Source organism: Olea europaea, chromosome 12 (assembly GCF_002742605.1).
Source record: "Olea europaea var. sylvestris chromosome 12, O_europaea_v1, whole genome shotgun sequence".
Lineage (NCBI taxonomy): Eukaryota > Viridiplantae > Streptophyta > Magnoliopsida > Lamiales > Oleaceae > Olea > Olea europaea.
The window spans coordinates 2,148,815-2,169,448 of record NC_036248.1 but is presented as its reverse complement, the minus strand read 5'-3'; the positions used below and the strand labels follow the sequence as shown (position 1 = coordinate 2,169,448).

At 36.7% G+C, this 20,634-nt stretch overlaps 2 protein-coding genes and 1 pseudogene across 2 annotated transcripts in view; all 3 read right to left on the bottom strand.

Moving 5' to 3' along the window:
- Positions 1 to 9,619: 9,619 nt before the first annotated feature.
- On the bottom strand, positions 9,620 to 14,552 carry LOC111406416 (annotated as a pseudogene).
- A 522-nt stretch (positions 14,553 to 15,074) lies between these two features.
- LOC111406415 lies at positions 15,075 to 16,334 on the bottom strand. Its single transcript, XM_023035847.1, has 4 exons — positions 16,268 to 16,334; positions 15,751 to 15,946; positions 15,478 to 15,643; positions 15,075 to 15,200 (listed from the first exon to the last, which is right to left on the bottom strand). The coding sequence occupies exons 2-4, from the start codon at positions 15,897 to 15,899 to the stop codon at positions 15,075 to 15,077; spliced, it is 441 nt and encodes a 146-aa protein (XP_022891615.1). The 5' UTR covers positions 15,900 to 15,946; positions 16,268 to 16,334.
- Positions 16,335 to 18,174: 1,840 nt separating this feature from the next.
- LOC111406414 (G-type lectin S-receptor-like serine/threonine-protein kinase CES101) overlaps positions 18,175 to 20,634 on the bottom strand; it is a 16,694-nt gene continuing 14,234 nt past the window's right edge. Inside the window, exons 5-7 of the mRNA XM_023035846.1 lie at positions 19,304 to 19,344; positions 18,425 to 18,578; positions 18,175 to 18,366 (exon numbers count right to left, since the gene is read on the bottom strand). Coding sequence (XP_022891614.1) covers positions 18,175 to 18,366; positions 18,425 to 18,578; positions 19,304 to 19,344 — 387 coding nt within the window. The remainder of the gene's footprint in view (positions 18,367 to 18,424; positions 18,579 to 19,303; positions 19,345 to 20,634) is intronic.

Here is a 20,634-nt window from a genome sequence, read left to right as displayed (position 1 = left end):
GTGACGGGTAGCAAGTTTCAACATTGCTTGGACTTGCTTCACATTAGTCCGTGTTGATATGCCCGAGAGGGCATGGCCCTTCGGGGCGAGGTTGAAATGAGGTGGAGTATATGAAGGTAGAGGTGAACTACGGAGGCTTGATCCCGTCTTGGGTACGTAGGCAATCATGGTTTGAATGATGCAGTCGAGTTGGTACTTGTTTCTTCTTCTTGTGTTCGTCCAAAATTTGAAGTTTATCAAATGATGTACGAGGTGGAGAATTGTGAGAAGAAGAGGAAGAAGAGAAGCTGAAGAAGCTGGAGGAGGAAGAGAGGAAAGGGGTGCTAGTTCTGCTGGGGCGCCCAGGCGCCTGGAGTGGGCGCCTAGGCGCCCAGTTTCTGCCTCCCCGGCAGAAACATGGTGCCTAGGCGCCACTCACATGGCGCCTAGGCGCCCCGCATGCTGTCTCCAAACAGCAACATGGCGCCTAGGCTCCACTCTTGGGCGCCTAGGCGCCCCGATAGCTATATATATCCATTCTTTTCCCTCTTACAACACAACACAAGACCTAGAGAGAAAATTAGAGAAAAAACTTTGGTGAGAATTTTACAAGTTGAAGGTGTTCATCTTGGGTATAAATTCAAAGGTATTTTCTTTCTTGAGGATTAACTTGAGGCTTGTTCAAGTAATCCAAACACATTGAATTTCATATATTCTATTGGAAATCATTTCTTCCTCATTTTCTTGATCTTGAAGTGTCTTGGAAATTTTCCCTTTGCCAACTTAGTTTGATCTTTGGGCATTAATTGGGAGGTGTTTTCCCAACAGCTATAATGCACAATTCCTATTAAGACAATTCCGAAACGAATTACGTATAGAAAAATAGAAAGATACGTGGCTTACCGATTCTATGGCAGCATTGGAAGCCTTTTCCTTGATAGCCCGTGCATATAATGCGCCAAGAATTGTTATGAAAAAAATTCCAGATGCAAGAAATGGATTCTGAGATTGCTTGGGCACAAAAAAATGATCAATTGTAGCACGTCAAACTAGACAAGAATAAAATACTTAAAATAATATTATCAAGATTATATTTAGCAACGTTCAAACCTTTGCTCCTTGTCCCTCGCCTTGTGCCTTTATTTCCAAATCTAAAGTACAATTGGTAAGTTTTTAGTGAAGGATTTGTGACAAACATATGATAATGACAATTATTCATGAGTCCAGATTGATAACTAAAGAAAAAGTAATATATTTAAGTTTTCAAAAAATAAGTAAAAAAGATTAGACAAACACAGTCTTGGACCAACATGTTAATCGTGGTCTCACTTTCTTTAGGATGTAACATTGCCAACACTATCTTTTCACTTTTGGTTCGACCTATTATTGAACATGAAAATGTAAACAGAGACGACAAAGAAGGTTTCCTGCCCCATTGAAACTGTTTTAAAAAGTGAAAGAAACGAAGCTATTGAGATGGCAGAAATAGATGATGGATTCATAATGCAGAAGTGCAATTGGTTGAACAAGAAGAATGTGATTATGCTGATGCAGAAATCCAAGATCGCGAACAAAAAAATTGAAAATTTATCGCTCGGCAAGAAACAAGTCACAACTCCAACTCACTCGGCGTTGGGCTTCGCAGACGAGAGAGAATATGCTTTGGTTTGTCTAAATGGTCATCTGGGTGCATATGGGCTATAACTCTATCACTATGGAATTAAAGCCCAAAATTAAAATAAAAAATGGCCCAAGTCACAACTCCAACTCACTCGGTGTTGGGCCGTGCAGACGAGAGAGAATAGGATTTGGTTTGTCTAAATTGTCATCTAGTTGCATATGGGCTATGGGCTATGGCTTTATCACTATGGATAGTATTAATTGATGTATTTAAAAAAGCCCAAAAAAAGCCCAAGATTAAAATAAAAAAGGCCCAAGTCTAACACCCATCGTCTTCCCTTTCACTTCAAGCTTCCCGTCTTCTGCTGCCTGCAACAATGGCGACTGCCTCGGCTGCCAACTTGTGAATTTCGGTGAAGCCAGCATGGACGGCCGCACTATCTCGCCGGTGCTGGCTCCGCCACTAGCTACGGGCAAGAACAATATAACACTTTTCAAATGAATAACAAGATTTTCTAATGAAGCATTCCTCAGTTTGAGCTCTCTTTTTGAGCATCTCAATATTGTGCTACATTTAATTAATGTAGGAAACAAAATCAAATACAAAACAAACTCGGACTCAAAAGCAAACTAACCTGCAGCCAAGGATTCAACATGGTTTGCACTCAAACCTAGCAATGAAAACCCAGTCATAGAAATCACTCTCCTGCTGGCTTCTTTTAGCTTTTCTCGGTGCATACAAGCCATGGATGTTCTTATCTTCTGGGCGTGTGCATTTTTGGTTGAACAGAACATCAAACAGGATTGACCTGAATAGGAGGAGATAGAATGGTGGAGGGGGGATACAAAACCCATGGCTATTGCGCCGTTTTCCATGCTACATTTAATTAATGTAGGAAACAAAAGCAAATACAAAACAAACTTGGACTCAAAAGCAAACTAACCTGCAGCCAAGGATTCAACATGGTTTGCATTCAAACTCAGCAATGAAAACCCAAATGTAGCTGCTGGCTTCTTTTGGGTTTTCTCGGTGCATACAAGCCATGGATGTTCTTATCTTCTGGGCGTGTGCACTTTTGGTTGAACAGAACATCAAACGGGATTGACCTGAACAGGAGAAGGTAGAATGGTGGAGGGGGGGATACAAAACCCATGGCTATTGCGTTGTTTGCCATTAGAAGAGGAAGTAATGGATTAGACTGAAGTTATGCTATAGTCTATAGAAGAGAGAATTGTATATATACAGAATGGTTAGTTAAAATGACAACAGAGAATATTTCGGAAGCAAGGTGCTCTACGATTTGTAGAGTAGCATGCAGCAATACTTGTGTTGATTTTTAGTCATGATTAGCAAGCACAGGCATTAATGGCTTGGAGTGAAAGGACTAGAGTGCCCTTTTAGCTTGATAATTACAAATAAAAATGGATAACAAGATTTTCTAATGAAACATTCCTCAGTTTGAGCTCTTTTTTTGAGCATCTCAATATTGTGCTACATTTAATTAATGTAGGAAACAAAATCAAATACAAAACAAACTCGGACTCAAAAGCAAACTAACCTACAGCCAAGGATTCAACATGGTTTGCACTCAAACCCAGCAATGAAAACCCAGTCGTAGAAATCACTCTCCTGCTGGCTTCTTTTGGCTTTTCTCGGTGCATACAAGCCATGGATGTTCTTATCTTCTAGGCGTGTGCATTTTTGGCTGAACAGAACATCAAATAGGATTGACCTGAACAGGAGGAGATAGAATGGTGGAGGGGGGATACAAAACCCATGGCTATTGCGCCGTTTTCCATGCTACATTTAATTAATGTAGGAAACAAAAGCAAATACAAAGCAAACTCGAACTCAAAAGCAAACTAACCTGCAGCCAAGGATTCAACATGGTTGCACTCAAACCCAGCAATGAAAACCCAGTCGTAGAAATCACTCTCCTGCTGGCTTCTTTTGGCTTTTCTCGGTGCATACAAGCCACGGATGTTCTTATCTTCTGGGCGTGTGCATTTTTGGTTGAACAGAACATCAAACGGGATTGACCTGAACAGGAGGAGATAGAATGGTGGAGGGGGGATACAAAACCCATGGCTATTGCGCCGTTTGCCATTAGAAGAGGAAGTAATGGATTAAATTGAAGTTATGCTATAGTCTATAGAAGAGAGAATTGTATATATACAGAATGGTTAGTTAAAATGACAACAGAGAATATTTCGGAAGCAAGGTGCTCTACGATTTGTAGAGTAGCATGCAGCAATACTTGTGTTGGTTTTTAGTCATGATTAGCAAGCACAGGCATTAATTGCTTAGAGTGAAAGGACTGGAGTGCCCTTTTAGCTTGATAATTACCAATAAAAACGAATAACAAGATTTTCTAATGAAGCATTCCTCAGTTTGAGCTCTATTTTTGAGCATCTCAATATTGTGCTACATTTAATTAATGTAGGAAACAAAATCAAATACAAAACAAACTCGAACTCAAAAGCAAACTAACCTGCAGCCAAGGATTCAACATGGTTTGCACTCAAACCCAGCAATGAAAACCCAGTCGTAGAAATCACTCTCCTGCTAGCTTCTTTTGGCTTTTCTCGGTGCATACAAGCCATGGATGTTCTTATCTTCTGGGCGTGTGCATTTTTGGTTGAACGGAACACCAAACAGGATTGACCTGAACAGGAGGAGATAGAATGGTTGAGAGGGGACACAAAACCCATGGCTATTGCGCCGTTTTCCATGCTACATTTAATTAATGTAGGAAACAAAAGAAAATACAAAACAAACTCGGACTCAAAAGCAAACTAACCTGCAGCCAAGGATTCAACATGGTTTGCATTCAAACTCAGCAATGAAAACCCAAACGTAGCTGCTGGCTTCTTTTGGGTTTTCTCGGTGCATACAAACCATGGATGTTCTTATCTTCCGGGCGTGTGCATTTTTGATTGAACAGAACATCAAACGGGATTGACCTGAACAGGAGGAGATAGAATGGTGGGGGAGGGGATACAAAACCCATGGCTATTGCGCCGTTTGCCATTAGAAGAGGAAGTAATGGATTAAATTGAAGTTATGCTATAGTCTATAGAAGAGAGAATTGTATATATACAGAATGGTTAGTTAAAATGACAACAGAGAATATTTCGGAAGCAAGGTGCACTACGATTTGTAGAGTAGCATGCAGCAATACTTGTGTTGATTTTTAATCATGATTAGCAAGCACAGGCATTAATGGCTTGGAGTGAAAGGACTGGAGTGCCCTTTTAGCTTAATAATTACCAATAAAAACAGATAACAAGATTTTCTAATGAAGCATTCCTCAGTTTGAGCTCTCTTTTTGAGCATCTCAATATTGTGCTATATTTAATTAATGTATGAAACAAAATCAAATACAAAACAAACTCGGACTCAAAAGCAAACTAACCTGCAGCCAAGGATTCAACATGGTTTGCACTCAAACCCAGCAATGAAAACCCAGTCATAGAAATCATTCTCCTACTGGCTTCTTTTAGCTTTTCTCGGTGCATACAAGCCACGGATGTTCTTATCTTCTGGGCGTGTGCATTTTTGGTTGAACAGAACATCAAACAAGATTGACTTGAACAGGAGGAGATAGAATGATGGAGGGGGGATACAAAACCCATGGCTATTGCGCTGTTTTCCATGCTACATTTAATTAATGTAGGAAACAAAAGCAAATACAAAACAAACTCGGACTCAAAAGCAAACTAACCTGCAGCCAAGGATTCAACATGGTTTGCGTTCAAACTCAGCAATGAAAACCCAAACGTAGCTGCTGGATTTTTTTGGGTTTTCTCGGTGCATACAAGCCATAGATGTTCTTATCTTCTGGGCGTGTGCATTTTTGGTTGAACAGAACATCAAACGGGATTGTCCTGAACAGGAGTACATAGAATGGTGGAGGGGGGATACAAAACCCATGGCTATTGCGCCGTTTGCCATTAGAAGAGGAAGTAATGGATTAGACTGAAATTATGCTATAGTCTATGGAAGAGATAATTGTATATATACAGAATGGTTAGTTAAAATGACAACAGAGAATATTTCGGAAGCAAGGTGCACTACGATTTGTAGAGTAGCATGCAGCAATACTTGTGTTGGTTTTTAGTCATGATTAGCAAGCACAGGCATTAATTGCTTAGAGTGAAAGGACTGGAGTGCCCTTTTAGCTTGATAATTACCAATAAAAACGAATAACAAGATTTTCTAATGAAGCATTCCTCAGTTTGAGCTCTATTTTTGAGCATCTCAATATTGTGCTATATTTAATTAATGTAGGAAACAAAATCAAATACAAAACAAACTCGAACTCAAAAGTAAACTAACCTGCAGCCAAGGATTCAACATGGTTTGCACTCAAACCCAGCAATGAAAACCCAGTCGTAGAAATCACTCTCCTGCTAGCTTCTTTTGGCTTTTCTCGGTGCATACAAGCCATGGATGTTCTTATCTTCTGGGCGTGTGCATTTTTGGTTGAACGGAACATCAAACAGGATTGACCTGAACAGGAGGAGATAGAATGGTGGAGAGGGGATACAAAACCCATGGCTATTGCGCCGTTTTCCATGCTACATTTAATTAATGTAGGAAACAAAAGAAAATACAAAACAAACTCAGACTCAAAAGCAAACTAACCTGCAGCCAAGGATTCAACATGGTTTGCATTCAAACTCAGCAATGAAAACCCAAACGTAGCTGCTGGCTTCTTTTGGGTTTTCTCGGTGCATACAAACCATGGATGTTCTTATCTTCCGGGCGTGTGCATTTTTGATTGAACAGAACATCAAACGGGATTGACCTGAACAGGAGGAGATAGAATGGTGGGGGAGGGGATACAAAACCCATGGCTATTGCGCCGTTTGCCATTAGAAGAGGAAGTAATGGATTAAACTGAAGTTATGCTATAGTCTATAGAAGAGAGAATTGTATATATACAGAATGGTTAGTTAAAATGACAACAAAGAATATTTCAGAAGCAAGGTGCACTACGATTTGTAGAGTAGCATGCATCAATACTTGTGTTGATTTTTAGTCATGATTAGCAAGCACATGCATTAATGGCTTGGAGTGAAAGGACTAGAGTGCCATTTTAGCTTGATAATTACCAATAAATAAACTATTTGCTGAACCACTTACTGTCCCATGGTTGGAATTGACTTTTTCCCTTCTCAACAATTAAACACAATTCTCAAATTAAAAAAAAATTAATAAAAACTGTCTGAGATTATTTGCGAAGTTCAACATCATTACACTCAAATCTTATAGATCTTATCATCCATTAATTAACAACTTTAATTAGGTTTAGGGAAAATGAAATGCTTATTTTTAACATATGTGATTGGAAAAAATACATGAACGGAGGGCAAAAATAATTGTGGCACTTTAGTGGTTTTGTTACAAAATGAAAGGTAGTCATATCCACACAATCGTGCTATAGTGCTAGCTATAATACTTATTATAATGCAGCACGCCACTTTATCATTGGACTGATTAAAACACAATCAGCTTTTCAATCAAATCATGTCCAGCCACCTAACATCTTGACGCTTTTTTTTTGATAAAGTGGTTTAACCCTGTATCCACATCCTACGTTTGTTGGGTTGCCATGTCATAAATTTGTCTCATGACAAATGTCAAGGAACATAACGTATTTTCAATCACAAATTTTATGGGATCCTCAATTTTATCAGCACTTCAATTTTTACACGAAAATTCAATTTTTTTTCTGATTTGGTTTGTGAAATGAAATTAATGATGGTTTGGTACTTAAATTCTATATATGGAATGTTATATATTAGACTTTCTACAATCAACTAACTTTTAACGATAATGGTCACGAAGTCGTGGTAGGCATAATATAGTTGAAAGTTAACTAGTTCTCATGTGCTTTCTAAAATTTGTTTCGAACATTTGTAACTACAACACGTGTACTAGTGTATGATATACTTATACTAAATGGAACTTGAAAAACACATAGCACTTCTTTCATTATTAACTGATAGAGTAAAGATTTTAACTACTTTACTCCTTTATCAAATGTTAAATGTTTGACTGTTTAGAGTTTGTGACATTGGGTATAATCTAGGACAACGTCTTTCTTTTACAATTATGGTGACCTAAAATAAAGGCTGGGGAATGGATCCATAAAGCCACTCCGATGACAAATTCACTAAATTAGCAATAATAGTAAAAATGATAAAAGGTATATAATGCAAAAATATCGCAATAAAGAATAACACCTTAATTTATTCTTTTTGATTTCTCATAAAATAGAACAATATCAAACAATTTTAATAATAAAATAGCAAACCAAAAAATCACATAAAAATATCATTTAAATAGAAAAGTAAGGAAAAAGAACAATATCTAACAATCTAAATGTGAACATATCATAGGTCTTATTAAATAATAATGATATCTAGCATCATTTATACTAGAGAACCATCTTAAATGGTTATAATTTATAAATTCAATTAAATGAATCATGTAACTTCACATCTAAATGAATATATTATTTAATTTCATGTAATTGTCACTAGAGTGGCGCTTGACATCAATAATGAATAGCATTAATCTTTATATTTAAGAGGAAATTACACCGTCTCAGAGCTTTCAAGTTCATTGTGCATAAATCATAGGCCCAACCTTTCTAATCAAATACCCAGTATAACCCTAACCCTAAAATTCAAATTCATTTCACTCCATCCTTTATTGTCTCTCTCCCTCCCGTCTTTCGCTCAATCTCTCTCTCTCTCTCTCTCCCCCTGCATCTCTCTATCCTCTCCATCACACGAGCAGCCACCGTCGCCGGAGACCACAGCGTCATAGCGACAACCTCCTCCGAACATGTGAGCATCGTTGCACAGTGGCTCGCAACTCCGGCGTAGCTATAGTTATTGCGAAGAGCAGGGATGATTGCTGTCACTCGAAGCAGATGTGACGTACAATCGAACCTCAACATGGTCGTTGATTGGTTGTCGAAGCAAATTCATGACCTCGACCTTCTTCTACGTTCAGTAGGTAGTGATTTTGGGTGTTATCTCTTTTGTTTTTCTATCTGTAGGTAGTGATTTTGGGGTTTTGTTGGTTGTATTTTCAGATCTTGGCCGTGGTTGTAGTGGTGATGTTGGTTGTGGTGGTGGCGGTGGTTGTGGTTGTGATGGGACGCCGTGGGATAGGAGTGTTTGTTAGTGGTTGTGGTGATGGTGGTGTTTCTGGTTGGTGGTACTGTGGGTGCAGTGGTGTTGGTGAGGTTGGGAAGTGGTGTATTGTTGGGTAGGTTTGGAAGTGATTTCTGGCTGTCGTGGTGGTTCTAGTGGCTGCGATGAATTCTGGTAGTGGTTGTGTTGTTGGTGTTGGTGGTGGTGGATGCGGTGATGGTGTCAGGATCGGATGTTGGATATCTGTGACCATAAACTATGACATTAAAATTCAATCATTTGTCATTAAAAAGTAATCAGTGACCATCAAATTTGAAAATATGTGACCTATGACCTATAGTTTTTGGAATTTGTGACCGACGATGTGAGCTGTGACCTACAAAGTTTTTAATTTGTGAACAATGAAATAATCTGTGACCTACAAGATTTTTTATTTGTGATCGCGAAATAATTTGTAACCAATTAATTCGATGATATGTGACCAATAAGTAAATCTGTGACCAATAATTATGAGTTTGTGGTCATTAATCATGTAACTGTGACTTTAGTATATTTAATTAATAAATATTTTCAATTAATTATGTAGAAACCTGAATTTTGAATTTTTAAACTTTGTACCAGATTTGTGAATTGATGTAAACAATACACCTAACACATGAATTTTTCCCTATATTTAATAGAACATATGATTTAATGACATAAATGATGTCACTTAAACTAATGTTGAACATTAAAAATGCTAAATAGTATTCATCAATAACTTAATAAACTAGTCTATAGCATCACGTAATTATTAACTAAGAAGAACGAGAATGTAAGGTTCAGTAATAAAATATATTAAGAATAATCAATGTCTCAGACCATCCTCAATTTCAATAGAATTCAATGAAATAAGGAAAATTCGAAGCATTTGCCGACCAACCCTCCATCCCAATGTGGAGGTAACAATTTCATGAACAATAACAAAAAGGAAAAAAAAAGTCCATTGAAAGAGAGGGGAAAAAAGAAGCAATCCAATAATCTGCTGCCACGTCAACACCGATAAGAATTCTCTGTACTCGTGGCTTTTTCCCAAATTTAATAGCACAATACCTTAAAAAGGATATACATAATCCAAATAAATCTCGCCAATAAACATTACAATCGCTATGGACCATTAAAAGGTGCAAGTCATGATAAAAAAAAAAAAAAAAAAGGAGTTGCAAGTCTGGGATTGCTTTCTCGTAAAAAAGAACCCAAATAAGTTGACATAAAACATTGAAGCTGCAATTTACTGACTTATGCAGCACCTGGTGCCTATCGGACTAATCTCTTTCCATGGGCTCTGTTGCAGTTGATGGTACTTCATTTCCGGATCCAGTAGTCTCAGTTGCAACTGAGTTTTGGTTGGGACTTGAATTCGGGTTCTCTGCACCTTGACATTGTGATTCGCCTCCTTGAGAGGGATTGGCGAGGGTGTTTCTGGAGTAGTAGGTTTCACTAGTGAGGGTGTCTCTGGAGTAGTAGGCTTCACTGGCATCGATTTTGTAATTATCGGACAAGATTTATGCTTGAAAAGAAACTGAAATCGTCAATACAGCTCCATTTAGAGGGAAAACTTCCCTATTGGGGCTCCAACCTATTGCCTGAGTAGCGTGTTGGTTTGGTACATTTCATTATAGTTGCACAATCAGTTCTTATTGACCGTCTAGACCTCCGCTAAATCATTACTATTGCATGACTAGCATGTGATGATTTAACAGAGATGTAACATTTTTTATAGTCGATGGCCCGTTGTACAACTGTAATTAAAGTCCGAAACCAACTTCTTACATGGACAATAGGCTGGGACCTGAAATTTTCCCTCATTCAAAAGGGAAGCCTTTTTCTTTAGCATCTCAATTATTGTGATCCTAAATAATAGTAAAATATATCAGGCAACCTTAACTCTTGCAAACGAAAATATGCAAACAATTGTCGTTCGTGTAAATTTGCAGAACCAAAGACCGAAGCAAAGCATTAGGATCAAAATCATAAATCAGACTGGAAACCAATTCATAATTCCTACCCATTTAAGAGATAGTACCTGTCGAACTTCAGTTTTTTTCCTTGGTGTTGCATATTTTGGAAGTGAATCCCGATGCTGGATTCTCTCTCAACCAAGCTTCAGCATCCACACTATCGCTCAAACCTGACGATAAATTCACAACTCATTTAGAATTCAATATGTCTATGTACTTGTGCAGACAAATTTGGTTTCTGTATGTAAATGAGGGGGCAGGGACAGTATGGGTAACAAATTATATAGAGGAAATAACTTAAGATATGTTCACCTTTTGCTTCTCTGCCAATTAAATATGATCAAATTTGGGGTCATATGATATTGCTTCTTCTCTATAACTGTTAACACAATAAACAAAGTGATTGATCATAGATCCTCTCTCCATGTGCTCCTTGTATCGCTCTTCAATTGGATAACCTTGCCGCAGATAAAGAATCCAAGTCAATACATCCATCTCCCAAGCTTAAACAAATATAACATGGCACTGACACCTACCTTCTGGAGCTCCTCTAGCTTCGCTATAACTCGATCTGGCAAAGCTATCTCAACTTCCATCTCCATGGATTTTTGCAAATCGATAGTAGCCATTCCTCCATACACCAGTTCTGACACAGGGACACTTGTTTTCTTAACCTTTTTCTTCGGAGTGTCTACCTATGGGCATAAGCAATGCAAATTCCTAGGCGAGAACAAAACTTGCAGGAAAATAAAGATTTCGATTACAAATATGTTCTTTTTTGACAGAGAGACAACAAAATAATTAAATCTCACACGGCAGCAGAGCCCATTGAAGCCCTCCCGTCTTCCCCTCTCACATGAGGAGTATAAAAATAGGAGACACAAGTTCCCAAAAAATGGGAAATACATCGGAGCATCCTTTCTAAGAAAGGAAAAACAAACAAACACATGACACATGAAATATCTGTATTATATTCCGCATCAACCTCAAAAATATTAATCCAAAAGCAGAGGGACCCACTTTGACAGACTAGCTGCTTTATTTTATCTTCTCATATGTTCCCAAAAATAGGCAAAAAAGGAGGAGAAAGAATTGAGCATTTGCGATAGAAGACTAAAAGAAATGGCAATTGAACCAATAACTCCACAGAGCCTTTAGCATCTTGCATGCTGATGTTAGTTTCAGTAGTACTTGATGGAGCAGGATCTAGAGAAGCCTCGTCTGTTTCCATCTTGGCTGGTTCCTTTGCTGACTCTTTTACAACCAGAACTTCCACCTCCTCCTCTTCCAAAAGCTGATTTAAATTTCCAACAGGACCGTTATAGTTCATAATTTTTTTTTTAACTGAGTGACCACTAAAAAGATTTCTACACAGAGGACTTATAATTGCTGACTCGAGCAAAATAATACCATGCAGATTTAGGCGTACTTTGACCTTTAATTTTTTCTATTCACCCTTTGTGGATTGGAAGGATCCAATCTGTGCCTCCGATTAGAAAATATCAGAAATAAAAAGATTTTCCAACTAGCGACAATATATATTCAGTGACACAAATAGATTACCTTGCAAGTGCTGATCTTTGCTAGTGCCTTCAACTCAGTAACATTAGAATATTGAACATCAACCACAAAAGTTCGTAGAATGTCAGAGCTTTAACACTAGGTATTGGATTATCCTTGGGGTACACGACGGTGCTCTGCTGATTATCTATGCTTTATTTTGAGTATCTGCAGCGGATCATTTCCATGACAAAGCAATGGGGAATGGGAAGCTCTCGTTAACCTTCAAATCAGAAGGTCGAGCAAATCTTATTACGGATCTCATGGAGTATTTTATTTCCAATAAGTGGTACATTCGTAATAGAATAGGAGGCAAATGTTCATAAACATAATTACTCATCCTATATCCAACTAAGCATGCAAGAAAACAAATACTCAAAAAAAGAAGGAAAACTAAGAAAAGCCCATTGCAATAAATCAGGAAAAAAGAACGAAGAAATCCATGGCTAGCCTTTCTTCCTCTAATGCAACAAAATGCCAGAACTGCCAGTATAGTCTTGCTCAAAACAGATAGTTTAACCTCCTCATTTCCAAGTGATATTTCAATATACCAATAATTAATCGCAATGCAGTAAAATTGCTAACTCTAAGTCATTAACCTAGCATCACCAGGGGCAGACCCAGACCATTTGAACTGTGGGGTCAAAATTTTTTTTTTGGAACAACGTTTCATGAAAAAAAAAAGGAAAAATCAGTTGTTTGCTGTTCATGTTCGATATGTGCACTTTGTAAAGAAATCGTTGGATTATATGATATATTTATGGACTAAATAATGGATATGGACCATGTGATATGGATATAGATTTAGAATTTGGACTTTTTAGGGCAGAAAATTAAGTTTTCAGCACACAAAAAAACAGAAAATTAAGTTTTCAGCACAAAAAAAAAAAAATTCCAGAAAACTGTGGGGTCATTTGACCCCACATGACACCATGTGGGTCCGCCCCTGAGCATCACCCTTCTTCAATTGTACCAAGCACTATCACGGATTATTGTTCACGTATTACAGAACTAAAATTTATTTATTTCCAGAGGAAATCATGGTTTGCTAAATCTAACCCTTTTTTATTTTTTTGGATAGGGGTATGCTAAATTAAACTATGACTAAGAACAACAGAGATGTGAGATTTCCTATGCTTTTTACCTAAAGAATCAGCTTGTAAGATTTGTTCAGCATGCAAATAAAACAGAACGGAAAAATAAATATATAAATAAAAGGTATATAGCATTTGGCTCAACAGAATAAGAAGCTAGAGAATAAAACTGACTTATACTGCAGTCAGATCCCATATAAAATTTGTGTTTTTTTCATCCAAATTCAAACCCCATGGCATCAAGTGAAACTATAGGAAGAACTATCAACTAAAAAGAAGAACCGGCACCTGGAATTCTCGTACTTTAATCGTGGGACCAAGAATGAAACATACTAAAGCAGAGCCTTTGGCAACACACTCACTTGTGTTCATTGTACGACTGGCTTCCTTTCCAAAGAATTCAGTCAAGATCTTGATGATAGCAGGAACTCGAGAGCCTGAACCAACAACCTCAACTGCGCGAATATTCTCTAAAGTCACTCCAGCTTCTGCTAGAGCCTTTTCCAATGGTTTCTTCACACGTTCCAAATTGGAACACTGATCTGCTCAAATTCATCTCTCTTAATGAAAATTCTGACATACTTCTCGTCCATTAAGCACTCAATATTCAAAGGTGCCTTGGGATTTACACTGAGAACTTTCTTCAGCTGTTCACACCCAGCAATAAGTCTAGTCATGCTCTGGCATTCTGAAAGACATCAATCATATACTCATCCTTGAAATTTACAGCAAAGTGATTGAAAAGAACTTCATCAAAGTCTCTACCACAGAGAGACCTGTCAAATGAATGGACTAATAACTTCAGCTGGTCTTTCTTGAATGCAGCAATACAAACTTGCATACCGGCATGCCAAACATTGATAAAATCAACATTCAGTGGATCATTCTCAGGTAGATCGGTCTTAAAAATACCATAAGCTAATGCAGTAATAGTCTCACGGATAAGACGAAGATAGTGCAAACCAGCAATCTTAGCAGCATCCATAATGGCTCTTCTCTGAAGATCTGTAAAATAAATGGGGATTCCAATGCAGCAGTTCATTATGTAAATTTGAAAGCACCATCCTCAAAACCTGGGTGGGCGTAAATATCTTCATTAGGTAATGACTAATTTCTTGCTTGGGGTTATGAAAATCTATCTATATAAAATGAAATCTCTGTGCACATTCCCCCTCTGTCCGATGGTATAGGATCCTTGGTGTAGTTTTACGTACTTTTATTCACTGGTCTTAATAGCATCAGACTATTTTTGAGTCCCAGCTGCAAAACCATCCCTTCTGAATTATGTATTTAAAAAGTTAATGTTGCAGAAAAACTAATGGCCAAGCTAATCTCGTTGTACAAACTGATATTTTACAAATCATTTTGTTTGTACACTTTATTGTCTGGTACTTTGTTCTTGTGTTGGTGTTTGTTTATTTTGCCTTGGGTTAATTACACTGGTCACTATATTACATTTTCTTTTATCCAGTTGGTTATTGGACTCGAACTTTATCACAGTTTGGTCACTCTGTTCATTTCTGTGAGAGTATTAGTTTTTGCTTGATGGAAAAGTGACGAAGAGAAATTGTTATAATCAAACTTAGCAAGAAAGATACAAAAATTGGATAATATTTCAACAGTACAGGTATTACTAATCTTAACAAGATTATTTGATGCCGGGAAGCCCGTCAAATATAAAAGCAAGTTCTGCATCGCCTATACAAGCATCACACGAAACATCTTCTTCTTCTATTGTCATTGGAGGCCAAGCATGTTTCTTCGCGGGATGTGTCTGGGTACAGCATATCGGTAGATGATTTATATGAAGAGACCTGTTTACCCAAATTGTTGTGCACAGCATATGGGTTAGATTATTCCGATAATCCTTCAACTTTCTTCTTAACTCCCTCGATTTCTTCATTTTGCTTAGTATAGCTATTCCCCTCCGTTTGCATTCACCGTCGCTCAACAGCAAAATGATACAGATAACGTGAAGTGCTCCAATGTGTCCCAACTTTACAGTATATATATATATATATATATATATATATATATATATATATATATACCACTCCTCTCCTGTATAGTAATTCTGGATTTCCATATTCCCAGCACTTATTCAAAAATGTCTTTTCCTCTTTACTTGGAGGCCACCAATGCCCGACTGGAAATTTCTTGAGAGATGCATTTTGATATACGTGAGGATCTTCAGCTATTTCTTTTAATACTTTGCAGCTATAAAGAAATATAAAAAATATATAATCAATTACGTATTTACTGCAAATCGTTTTGCGAAGTTTTTATGTAAATTTAAATCAAGATTGCCTATTAATTCTACGCACCTTAACTTAATGTTAGCGATATCAGTTAATGAATTCGCTGCTACTCGAGCCATAATATCGCTGGCAAGATCTGTCGGGATAGTTCCAATTGTTGAGACAATGCACTTCGCGTTTTTGCGCATATTTTTACGTGTGCAGCACCTTGTCATCCGATCTTGATTGGCTTTCGATAGTTTCCCAGAGTTAAATGCAGAATCTGAAAAATGAAAATAAAAAATACAGCCATTAGTAAATTCATCAATAATACAGAAATCTTAAGATCACCAAGTTGACCAAAACGAGGTTATATATATATACACACTCAAGAAACCTTGATTCTTGAACACAATAATTGCAAAACAAACGAAGAATAATTTTACGAACAGATTTCTTCTTTCAATAAATCAATTACGAGAACATAGAAACAACGTATACCAGAATATATGTAAACAGGACGAATGAAACATAAACTTTGTACGCATGCAAGAATACAAAATTCCAATAATGTAGAGAAAATTAAGAAATATAAATAACGTACCTATATTTGAATAATACGGTCGATAACTTCAAGTATTCTAAATTCACCTCGATCTCAAAGAAATTTGGTTTTCTATTTATGTGGAAAAATCTAGAGGTGGTGCTTCAAGCTATATACAGGAAACGATTTTTGCATGTCTTAATCCTTCAAGGATAAGGCAACAATTGTTTTTGGTAGGAATGGAATGTTACCCTTTTGGATCATAGTTTCGCATTAATAATAAGCAATTTTTTCTTTCCTTTGACTGGATGGAATTATGGGAATGTTGGTTAGTATTTCCAGTTAACAACTTTGTAACAAGTTTTGGTAAGTCGAGTGATTCATTTACTTTATATTTTTTCAAAAATACAAGGTATGTTTAGGATATATCGGTCGGACGAGAAGTGTTTTTAATGATATACGAGTGACTAATAAATTAATGAAGGCTGAATTTTCCAATCATATGTAGGAGTGGATATGATATGGGCTAGTTCAGTTTTGACTTGTCCCATAACTGAACCAAACATTTCGATTTCTTAAATTCCGATACAAACTAACTCGAATATGGGTATAAAACAGAACCAGAATTTTCCAATCATATGTAGGAGTGGATATGATATGGGCTAGTTCAGTTTTGACTTGTCCCATAACTAAACGAAACATTTCGATTTCTTGAATTCCGATACAAACTAACTCGAATATGGGTATAAAACAAAACCAATCAAACCACACATGCTTCAGCTGGTTCTGCTGAGCTAGTCTAAACCATTTTAATTTATTTAAAAATGAAAATTTTTTATAGGCTTCTGAAAACGTATTTGTTAAAATATTAGAACCTTAATTGTAGGAGTGGGCACATACATGTTGGTTCGATATTCAGCTCGACCCTGAATCAAATCGAAGATTTTGATTTCTTGAATTTCAACCTAAACTGATCCAAATATGGGCATAAAACTGAGCCAACCCAACTGAAGGTATTTGTCACCCGATTTGGCCAACCCCCAAAATCTTGTGTGTTTCAAAAGAAAAGTGGAACCTATACTATATCCTAAAGTTTATAGTACTATGAGCCTGTTTGGGAGTGATTTTGAGAATTAATTTTTTTACCGTTAAGAGAAAAGTGAGGTCCACCTGTGAGAGAATAAGTCAAATATGACAATTGAAATAGTGAAATAACGATTAAAAATCAATTTTTTGGGCAAAAAAATCACTCCCAAATAGGCTGTATATTTTCTGGTAATAAAAAAAGGGAAAATTTCATAAGTAAGAATTTAAGTATCATATATTTCAAAATTAAGAAAATAAGTTTCAAACTTCAAAAATCAGATTTTTATTAAAATTTATTTATGATTTAATTAGTTAGTTAATTATTTTATTAATTAAATATATTTAGGTCACGAATCTATACAATTTGGTCACAAATTAACAATATAATTAGTTACTTGTTATTTTTTGGTCACAAATCAAAAATTTTATGTTACAAATTTTTTTATGATCACAATTCAAAAATTTTGTAAGTCACAGTTTGTTTATTAGTCACAAATCAAAAAATAATTAGTCACGGAGTAATTTTTAGTCACGACTTATCATATTATTGGTCACAACTTATTTTTCGGTCACAAATTAAAAAATTTATAGGTCACATATTATTTTTCAGTCACGAATCAAAAAATTTATAGGTCACAGATTAATTTTTCGATCACAACTCAATAAATTATAAGTCACAAACACAATTTTTAGGTCACCTATTATTTATTTATTACAAATTAACGAATTATTGGCCACATTCAACTTATTAGTTGGTCACAACACATGTGACCACCGCCTAGCCACTTCTTGCGACAGCCCACCTCCACCGCTATCGTCGCTGTCATAACTACTACCTCCGCCATCTCTTGACGACAACATCACCACCTCAAATCAACAAATCATTGTGCCATATCCACCACCACCTCAATAGACCCACGCCACCAACATATTACCATAACCATCGCCACCTTCTCACCCACAATGTCCACCATCACCGCCACCATCAGAACCACAACACCACCATATCCAACGTTACCTCTCCCATCATTGGATCCAACAAAGCCACCACACCACTGCAACGAACTACTCCACTGCAACACCATCAACACAGCAAAAACTTTGGGAAAAAAAATGAACGGCACCACTGACCACCATTGCCACAACCAAACACCCGACACCACTGACCACCACCATCACAACCAAACCACCTCCACAAACTACCTCAAAACCACTTGTGACCATCACTAGCACCATCACCCCCACCACAACCCAAATCAACACACAAACGCGCGACCTCCACCACCTACAGTACACCATCGAGGGAATGAAAGTCTTCGGAGAAGCGGGCAGTGCCGCATGAATTGAGCGTCGCGGCTCAGATCATCGACACTCAGTGATGATTTTATCTTGTCGGTTGCTACTCTGGTCCTCAACGTCGTGTTGTTCCGATGGTGGCATCTTCACGATGACGGGCGGCGGCATCTTGAGGGAGGGGGGGAGAGAGAGAGAGAGAGTGAAGAACAGGCATTGGAATTGATTTGGGGGTTGGGATGGAAGTGGGTATATCAATTTAATTTTATTAGGGTTTGGAATTTTGGTTAACAAAAATATTAATTAAAATAAAATTTCTGATTTTTGAATTGTTAAACTTGCCATCTGATTTTAGAATATTGGATTTTTAATGTATGATTTTGTGTAATTTCCACATAAAAAAAAAAGATAGATATGGGTACTTTTTATAACGGGCCACATTGGGTCGAGTTGTCAAAGCCCAAAACTCGGCAAATTGTAGTTTGGACTTAGAATTTGGGTCAATCTTAACTAGTCAAAGCTTGACGATAATAGCTGGAAATTGACATAAATAGCTCTAAATATGCCGTATGGCCCTCTTTGATAAAAATTTTATCTCGTTCAAAGTTGTCGGAAAAACTAAATGTAAAATCCGGTAAAAACAAAAAATAATAATAATAAATAAATCATGAAACCAAAATTCGAGTTGATCAAGTTAGTCAATTTTGATCGAATCACAAAAGGAGTTTTATTGGGAATAAAACTTGATTTTCAAGATCCTAGTTGCACAAGAATAAGAAAGAATGTTAATCTAGATCTATTTTACATAGTGATAGTTCCATTCTATTATCCTAACAACTCTCGTATTTTTTAGATTTGGCATTTTGGTGACACGAGAACGAGATCTTAATTCTTGGCGTCCATACTGGAGAATTTGAACGTATTGAAGGATTTATCCATCGGAATCAAGTTTTTGAAATTGATTGTGAAGAGGTATTTTGAATTGAACCTTTATGTAGCAATTTCAAAATGTAATAGTTAACAACTATAAATCATTTTCTCCGACTTAACATTAGCTCATTTAAAATTCTCTCTCCCCTTCCATGCTTGCTATTTTGAAAGTATGGTCGACATATTTTATAACTTTTTTTATAATTTGTTTTGCTAATCAATAAATAAGGTAGATTTCAAAGTTAAATCTTTCCTCTAGTTTTAAGTAAGGACTTAAAGCCCAACTAGTTATGTAAATACCGTTTTCTTTAAATTGAAAATATTTGTCTATTTAGATTAGTAGAAAGGGGTGATTTTTAAGGAGCATCACCAAGCGAGAAATTTTTGAAGTACTTCATATTTCAAGAGTACTATAAATTTTGGAAAGTATTAGAACTACAACTCTTTTATATGACGATTGACAATCCCTTCACAACAGGGGCACACTTTTTTTTATTGGCACGAGCCCCTGGGGAATGTAATTTGTACGGTTTTAGTAGTACAATCTTAGTAGGACTGTTAAATTACTGTTAGACTATCAAAATCCATAAAATTTTCCATTTTCAATTCGTTCAGGTTGCCCTTCTTCCCTCGCCTTAGACCTATTCGACATGAGTGTATTCGCACGTGCGATCCATTTCTTCTCTTCAGTTACAGACTTCTGTCATAAACAATACTCTCTCACTATCTCTACGTGTGTGTGTGTGTGTGTGTATCACTCTGTTGCGCTTACAATGCAACTTCAGTTTACACTATGGCAACTCTCTGCCATTATTTCTCTCTCTAGAAGTTCTTTAGCTGAAGAACAAGAAATTGCAGAATAATAATATTGAAAATCAACTTTGATTTTGTCGTCATAGTTGGATTTGCATTCAAGATCCTCAACTGTAAGTTCATCAGCACTATTTTGCTTGATTAAAATCACTTAATCTTTAATTGATAAATTATTAATCGAAATCACCCAATTTCTCTCTCTATATCTTAATGTTTTCGCAATTCTGCGATTCTTGTTGTCATTATTAGCAAAAGTATTTTACAGCTATGACGTACTTTTTGTTATTGTAAAAGTTTAATTGTTC